This window comes from Dromiciops gliroides, chromosome 3, assembly GCF_019393635.1.
Source record: "Dromiciops gliroides isolate mDroGli1 chromosome 3, mDroGli1.pri, whole genome shotgun sequence".
Taxonomy (NCBI): Eukaryota; Metazoa; Chordata; class Mammalia; order Microbiotheria; family Microbiotheriidae; genus Dromiciops; species Dromiciops gliroides.
In genome coordinates, this window is record NC_057863.1 from 546,982,792 (window position 1) to 546,991,867 (window position 9,076).

General features: G+C 42.1%; 1 protein-coding gene across 1 annotated transcript in view; it reads left to right on the plus strand.

The window, feature by feature from the left end:
* Window positions 1-8,820, plus strand: part of MOGAT2 (monoacylglycerol O-acyltransferase 2) — a 39,092-nt gene extending 30,272 nt beyond the window's left edge. Inside the window, exons 5-6 of the mRNA XM_043995644.1 lie at window positions 1,903-2,102; window positions 7,529-8,820. Of these exons, the coding sequence (XP_043851579.1) occupies window positions 1,903-2,102; window positions 7,529-7,683 (355 nt within the window). The 3' untranslated portion in view covers window positions 7,684-8,820. The remainder of the gene's footprint in view (window positions 1-1,902; window positions 2,103-7,528) is intronic.
* Window positions 8,821-9,076: the final 256 nt, after the last annotated feature.

Genomic DNA, 9,076 nt, shown 5'->3' on the forward strand with positions numbered 1-9,076 from the left:
AGGCAGACAAATAATTTTCAAATTATCTCTCCTGGACCAGTTTTCCAGGTCAGCAGTTTTTCCCAGAAGATATTTCACATTGCCCTCTATTTTTTTTATTCATTTGGATTTGCTTTATTGTGTCTTGGTTTCTCATAAAGTCACTGGCTTCCATTTGTTCAATCCTAATTCTTAGGCAATTATTTTCATCAGAGAGCTTTTCCATTTGGCTTTTCAAGGTATTGACTTTTTTCTTATGTCTTTCCTGCATCACCCTCATTTCTCTTTCCATTTTTTCCTCTACCTCTCTAATTTTATCTTCAAAGTCCTTTTTGAGCACCTCTATGGCCTAAGACCAATTCATGTTTTTCTCTTGGAAGCTTTAGATGTAGGGGCTCTGATGTTAGCATCTTCCTCTGAGGGTGCAAGTTGGTCTTCCTTGTTACTGAAGAAACTTTCTATGGTCCTCACCTTTCTCTGTCTGCTAATCTTGCCTTTCTTTTACTTGACTTTTAGCTCCTTAAAGTGGGACACTGTTTCCAGGCTGCAGTATCCCAAGCTTCAGAAGTCTCAGGTGGTATGATTTAAGGAGGATCAGGATCTTCACTCCCCTGGCCTGTTCCCTGGTCCTTAGATGACCCCAGACTAATTTGCTAATCAACCAGTTTTGTGTGTTGTGGTTTTTAGCTCCAACAAGCCTGTGCCCCTCCCCTACCTGGGCCACTGCTACTCAAGCCTACCTCCTGGTAGGGGTGAAAAATCCAAGTTCTGCCTCAGCACCAGCATAGACTCCTGTAGTCTCCCTACTGCCCAGGGCTCAGCCCTCTCACCAGACTGTGAGCTTAGTTCCAGATGACAGTGGTGCTTCAGCTGATTCAGAGGCTCTGGGGGTCTCCTTCTCTGGTGAGGCCTTCCTGGGACTGGATCTGTGTCAGGGTGACTGTGGGGTTGGGCTCGACTCCTGTATCAGCACAGCAACTCCCTCCTTCTGACCTTCCAAGCTGTTCTTGGGTAGAAGATGATTTCAGCACATTCTTCTGTGAGTTTTTCTTTCTTTTCTTTTATGGAGCATTTAAAGTACTTTATTATAAAATTTGGGTTAAATAGTTGGTCAATACTATATATATTCTATTCTTTTCTGAGTTTCTAAACTTTTTCTTTATTATCTCTTAGTCTTCACATGTCATCAGTGACTTCCACAAAATTCCCCCAAAATTCCTGTTTAATTTCTTATGTCAACCTCTCATATATTGAAACCTTGATGGGGAAAATCACGACATGGAAGGGATAAATGTATCTTTTTTATTTTATGAGAAAAATGGGCAGCAGCCCTTTGGAGCTCAGTGCTCAATCCCCTTTGATGCAGTGCCCTGCCATGGGCCGGAAGGAGGAAGCACCAGAGGCTTTAGTGACATATCATATCATGAAGATCAAGTAATTGGTGCACCATTGAAAAGTCCTTCAGTACTGAGCACATGTCCCCAGCAGTGGCCAGAGGAGCTCCATGGGGTGTTCCACCCCCATGACATTTGTATTTACTTATCTGTAAACATGTTGTTTTTCCTCCCCACCTTCATGAGACTCTATGAGAATCAAAGCTCCTTGAGGGCAGGGACTATTTCATTATTATTATTTTTTATCCACAGTGCTCATTGTTATTGACTGATTCCTATTTAGGACCAGTGGCCTCTAAAGCATCTTCTTAATCTGAGATGCTGAGACGCTGTAGGTACGTGAGGGGGACTTTGAGGATCAGGGGCTGAGTCCTGCCCTGTGAGAACTATGGTCTCAGCTCTCCTCCCAGCACCCCTCGGTGGCCATTGACCAGAGCTCCTGGAGAAGAGGCCTTGGTGCTGAACCCAGGACCCTGTCCCACCTGCCCCTGACCCTCATCTCTGCCTCATCTCCTCTTTGTCTCTCTAGGGCAGCTCTGGTGCCTATATTCTCCTTTGGGGAGAATGAACTCTTTGACCAAGTTGAGAATCCCCAAGGATCCTGGTTACGCTGGATCCAGGAGAAACTGCAGAGGGTCATGAGCATTTCCTTCCCCCTCTTCCATGGCCGAGGGATCTTCCAGTACAACTTTGGCCTGCTCCCTTACCGGCGGCAAATCACTACTGTGGGTAAGTTACAGGGATGCCAAGGGATGTGGGACTGGCATGGGATGGGTCCCAAGGGTCCTGCTCTTCAAGCTCCATTCCGGCCTATGTCCCAGCATAGCCCCTGAATACTAGCTGCTCTCTAAGATCCCCTTCCATGGAAGCCAAAAGATGAAGAAGTTCTGTCCTAAGATCAGAGGACTTAAATCTGGTGGGAAACTTTGTCCAGCCTTTTTATTTTGCTGATGAGAAAACTGATGCCCAAAGAGCAAAAGTAACTCTTCCCAAATTCCAACAGGCAAACAGTAAACAGCAAAACCAGAATGCCCTTTTCATCTGTTTGGGTTGGAGCCAGGCACCAACAAGCAAGGACTTAGGGAACATCTAACTTAGAAGGAACCTTAGGATCATCCACCCCAATGTCTACTCAAAGCGTGACTCTCCAACAAATGGACATCCAGATTCCATTTGAGCACTTCCAGTGATGGGCAACTCACTACCTCTCTAGGCAGCCCATTTTACTTTGGAATGGTTCAGTTGTTAATCCTCTCTTCCTTAGAAGGAGCAGGAAATAAGTATCTGTAACTTAGATTTAGAGTGCGATAGTCTTATAGCTTGGAGACCTTAGAAATCATCTAGTCCAATCCCTTCATTTTACAGATGAGGAAACTGAGGCATAGGAAGGTCAAGTGGCAGGAAGTCAGTGGCAGAATTAGAGTTCAGACCAGGTCCACTGACAGTAGGCTTTCTATTAATCCTAAGTACTTCCTTCAGTATCCCTAGTTCTGCCCCAGGATGGGACATTTCTTCTTCTTCCATGAGAAAGCACTTTGTAAACCCTAGAGAGCTACATAATGTCAGTTATTGTTATAGTACCATAATATAATATCTTCAAATGTGAACTTTTGTTATTCTTGTTAGTATCAATAACAATAATAATTTCTAGTGTGTATATAGCACCTAATATGTGCCAGGAATAAGTACTCTAAAAATATTAACTCAGGGGGCAGCTAGACAGCACAGTGGATAAAAGTACCTGCCCTGAATTCAGGAGGACTTGAGTTCAAATCTGCCCTCAGACACTTGACACTTAGTAGCTGTGTGACCCTGGGCAAGTCACTTAACCCTCATTGCCCCACCACACACATACACACACACACACACACACACACACAAACAAACAAACAAAAACAAAAATATTAATTCATTTGATCCACTCTGGGAATTAGGGACTATTATTATCCCCATTTCATAGATGAGAAAACTGAGGCAGAGTAGAAGTGACCTGCCCAGGTTCACATAGCTAGTAAGTATCTGAGGCTGAGGCCTAGAGGCTTAGTGTCTAGAACAAAGGAGATGATAATCATACTGAACTAACTGATCAGACACATCTAGAATATTTTATCCAGTTCTGGGGCCACATTTTAAGGAGGCTCCAAAAACTGAAATACATCTAGAAAAGGATAAGAAAGATAGTGAGAGGATAGAAGATGAGAATGTATGAATGTATGAAAACTGACTGAAGGAGTTGAGGATGTGTTGCCAGGAGAAGAGAAGGTCTGAGGAGAAACATGAAGGATACCTTCAAGAATAAAGGGTTTATTTTGTGGGGAAAGGATAAGACCTTTTTTTCCTTGGCCCCCTAGCACTGAGGAAATGGGGAAAAGTTGCAGAAAAACACAGTTAGATTTGATATCAAAAAAAAGCTTCCTACCCAACAACTTCTTGAAGAAAGCTGAAAGCAAGGTAGTGAAGGGAGAGTTTGAAGGTACTTTTGAAGTCCAGAAAGTCAGGACCAGTAAGGGAGGGGAATGAAGGAAGGCCATCGCAGCCCCTTCACAAAGTGGGGTTCTAGGAGGACCTCTCCAATGGGAGCAGAGGGGTAAGCTTTGAGGAGGGATATTCCAGGGTGAACAGCTCTAAGAATGGGTGATGCTTAGGCCCCAGATTCCAGGGAAGTTCCAAGATGAGATAGCAGGAAGTATGATAGTCAAGTTCAGAAAATCAGAAATAGAGCTGGAAGACACCTTTGAGATCAACCACTCAAACCTCCTCTTTTCAGAGATAAGTCAAATGAGCCCTGGGCCATAATTAAGAAATCATCCAGCCAGAATTATTCTCCAAATCCTTTAACCTCCAATCCAGTGTTATTATATCACTCATGCTCATCAAGCATTGTCATCATTATATGCAAAGTAAGAGTAAATAGGCGCTGAGAGATGGCCTAAAGCACTCTCTAATGAGAAAAGGGCATGCATTTTAAATATATGGGCTTTATGACAGGTGTTTTAGTTGTTCAGAGGTTTTATTTGTTTCATACTTGGTTCTTAGCTGTTTTCTGATGAGGGAAGGTTGCTAGATAAAGGTGCTACTAGGTTAAATTACAGAGTAGTTTATTATCACTACAATGACTATTTTTATTATTGTAATTTAATACCTCAAAAATATCCATGTGGGTCTTCTCTGGACACATAAATATTATGACTCTTCCATATTTTGGTCAACTATTAATTTAATGAGTTGTGGCTGAAAATCTTGATCTCCTTAGTGATAAGGCCCTCCCCATTTCCCTGGACTGGTATTTAGTAGCACACCTATATTCAAAGTCTTTCTAGTTTAGTAGAATCTACCAGACTATTATCACCATGATCATTGTCACCATTATTAATACTTTTGGCTCCAGTATTTACTAGATAGACCTTGGGAAAGAGTCAGTCAACATCACTGAGCCTCAATTTCCTTATTTGTATAGTGGGCATAATTATATTTGTACTATCAACCTCATGCAGAGAGGAGGTGTGGAATTAGGTGGCACACAGGGGATAAAGTGGATAAGATTCTGGAACTAGAGTCACAAAGGCCTAAGTAAACATTTGGCTTCAGATACTTAATAGCTATGTGACCCTGGCCAAGTGATGATTTCTATCTCAATTATCCTCATATGTAAAATACATACAACAATAGCATCTACCTTCCAGAGTTGTTGTGAGGATAAAAATATATAACATTTATAAAATGCTTTGTAAACTTTAAAGTGTTATATAAACCCTAACTATTATTATCCCCATATATGAGTAAATGTGTGTATGTATATACATATATGGAGAGAGAGAGAGAGAGAAGAAGGGAGAGGGGAGAAGAGAGAGGTTAGGTAAATAGAGGACTGAACTTGGAGCTGGAGTCAGGAAGACCTGAGTTCAAATTTGGCCTCTGACACTTAATAACCATGTGACCCTGGGCAAGTGACAACCATTATCTATCTCAATTTCATATATAAAATGGGTATACCAATAGCATCTACCTTCCAATGCTGTTGGGAGCACAAAAGGATATAACACTTATGAAGTGCTTTGCAAACTTTAGAGAGGGATAGGGAAACAGACATAGAAACAGGGACAGAGATGAGGAGAACATTTATTAATTACTTCCTAAGCACTGTGCTAACACTGACGATACAAATACAAGCCAACAAGACGGCCCTTAACCTCAGGGAGCTTACATTCTAATGCAGGAAGACAATACATCTAGGAGAGCTAGAAAAGGGAGGATATTAGGCTGTATAGGGCAGCACATCTGGTGGGAGTTTCTTGCCCGGGGAAGAGGCCGGGGGAAGTTGCATGAGAGCCTGGGCCCTGGGGAGATGAGGCACAGAAGCTTACCTATAGGAGCTGGGGGAGCCAGGGGAAGTCTAAGTTTCTGGAAGGTTGGGAAAGGATGAAGAGCAAGGATCTGGTGGAGAAACTGGTGAATGGAGGAAAGTGCTTTGGAAATCTTAAAATGCTATAAAATCAGGGGCAACTAAGTGGCTCAGTGGATAAAGTACTGGCCCTGGATTCAGGAGGACCTGAGTTCAAATCTGGCCTCAGACACTTGACGCTTACTAGCTGTGTGACCCTGGGCAAGTCACTTAACCTTCATTGCCCCACCAAAAAAAAAATACTATAGAGTCATGATTTTAAATTATTGTTGTTTTGTTTTGGTTTTTGGTTTTTGGTTTTTTTTTTTTTGGTGGGGCAATGAAGGTTAAGTGACTTGCCCAGGGTCACACAGCTAGTAAGCGTCAAGTGTCTGAGACCAGATTTGAACTCAGGTCCTCCTGAATCCAGGGCCAGTGCTTTATCTACTGTGCCACCTAGCTGCCCCCTTGTTGTATTATTATTATCATCAAAACTGTCCCCAAAAAAGAGCAAGAGGGGAAACTGCCTTTCTAAGCCATAAAAAGAGCTAGTCTCCAGGGCTGTGGGAGGAAGGAACTGGAGGACAGAGTCAGTCCTGGTCCCTGAGACCTCAAGCCCATCCACACCTAGTGCCCCTCCCCCATACTCAAGTGGGGACCCATTAGGGGTTCAGGAAGAGCAAATATTTGAAAGGCTAATGAAACATGCCAGGGGAGGGAAAGGGTTAAAGGACAGTTTTATATAGCAAGGGTTGAGTCAGTAGCCTTCGACAGAGAGGAGCAGTAGTTAGGAACTTGGAGTCAGGAAGCCTTGGGTTCCAATCCAGCCTCAGATATTTTTGACCCTATGCAAATTACTTAACCTCTCTAGGCCTCAGTTTCCTTGTCTGTAAAATAAAGGCCTTGGACTCAATGACCTCTAAGATCCCTTCTAGCTTTAACTATATGATCCCATGATGCAAACCCTTCATTTCAACAGAAAAATTGCTCCATTGACTCTGAAGCTACGGGGTTAAATGGTGACAGTGGTGAATTCTCTTCTCTGGGTCTTCTCTCTATTGTTATTGTTGAGTTGTTTCAGTCATATCCAACTCTCTGTGACTACATTTGGGGTTTTCTTGGCAAAGATACTGGAGTGGTTTGCCATTTCCTTCTCTAGCTCATTTTTTTGTTTTGTTTTTGTTTTGTTGGGTTTTTTTGTGGGGCAATGAGGGTTAAGTGACTTTCCTAGGGTCACACAGCTAGTAAGTGCCAAGTGTCTCAGATCGGATTTGAACTTAGGTCCTCCTGAATCCAAGGGCCGGTGCTTTATCCACTATGCCACCTAGATGCCCCCTCCAGCTCATTTTACAGATGAGGAAATTGAGGTAAACAGGGCTTAGTGATTTGCCCAGGATCACACAGCTAGTAAATGTCTGGGGTTGGATTTGAACTCAGGAAGATGAGCCTTCCTGATTCCAAGCCCAGTGCTTTATTGCTGCCCTTTCTCTTTATTACTAATGCCCATTTAGTCCCTAGGCACCCAGTAGCTCTAACCTTGAGAGTCTGAACATCCATGGTGCTTAGAAATGCTTCAAAAACTTAGCATGTCACTGAATGAATCCTGTTTGGCAGGCAGAGAAACCAAGTCCTTGTGTACTATTAACCTAGGGTGTTGCATATATGTGATTGTTGGTGTGAGTGTCAGTTTAGGCCCCAGAATTTGCCTATTTAGACTTCTGTTTGTTGGGTGGGGGAAGTACAGAAGCCTTCTCACCTGTTTTGTGTCTCCTAGTGGGAAAACCCATCAAGGTGAAGCAAAATATCAACCCATCCCAAGAGGAAGTAGACCAGTTGCACCAGCTTTACATGACAGAACTGTGCAGCCTCTTTGAAGCCCACAAGACCAAATACAATGTGCCCCCAGAACAGCACCTGGAGTTCCGATGAGCCCACCACTTCCCATGCTCTCTCTTTGCCCTGTCCTTGGGTGACATCACAAAGCAATGGAGCCCTGACTAGCAACTGTGGTGCCTATAGCAAGCAAAAGAAATGATTCCTATCCATCTTATTCTTATTTAGAGGATCATATCTTTAGAGGATATAGAGTCCAACTCCCTTATTTTGCAAATGAGGCCCGGAGACATGAAAGTCACATGAAGTGACTTTCCCAAGGTCATACAATTTGTAAGTGTCAGACATAGGATGCAAACCCAATGTCTTCTTTACTCAAAGACAATCTGTATGCACTTACCTCCTTAACTGCTCTAAATTCATGATACAAAAAAAAATATATAAAAAGGAATTAAAGCTTCAATTGAGGGGTTATGGATAGGTAGGCACATGAATGTATTGTTGGGGAAGCTATGGATTTAGGACAATTGTTTTGGAAATAAAATTGAAATCATTCTGATGAAGGGGCTAAAATGTAGATGCCCTTTGATCTAGAGATTACTCTGATAGTCACATACCCCAAAGGAGGGCATTGATGAAGAAAAAGGCACCAGATACACCAAAATATTGATAGCACTTTTTTGGTAGCAAAGAACTAGAAACAAAATAGCTGCTCATTTAATAGGGAATGACTAAACAAACTGTGGTCCATGAATGTAATGGAATATTAACTATGCTGTAAGAATTATGTGTGATGAATACAGAGAAGCATGGAAAGATCTACATGAACCGATGCAGTTTGAAGTAAGCAGACCCAAGAAAACAATATTCACAGTAACTACAACAATGGAAATGGAAAGAATAACCACAAACCAATCAAAACTGAAAGTTGCAGAATTACAAAGAATAATCTTGACCCCAAAGAGCTATGAGAAGACTTCTCTCCCAACTCCTTTGCAGGAGAGGATGGTGGTGGGGAATGGGTGTGAAATATTGCATCTATTTGTCAGAGTTTAATTTTAAAGTATTGGTTTTTCTATTTTTTTTCCCTTTCCCTTTTTCTTTTTAAAGAAATCTTTTGTTCTGCGGGATAGCTCTCTGTGAAGTGGGAAGGGAGAAAAGAATTCAGGGGAAAATTCAAACAATATAAAGGAAAAAATATCAATAAAGATTTTATTTTTAAAAACTTTGGTTGAATGGGAATGAAAATAAAGGATTTAGTTACTAAATATAGGGTTGAGTCAGATGCTTGGGCCACACCCACAGTTTCATCACTACAAAAGGGGAATTGCTTCACTTACTATGAAGTTCCTGCATTGAATGAGGAAAGGTGAGTTCTGTATTATAGGGCCTTCTTCCTACTACCATTGGCTACTCTTCCTCTAGGTATCTGGGGGGCTGAAAGAGTAGTGTTGTTGTTGCTGTTGTTAATGAGTCATTCAGTCATGTC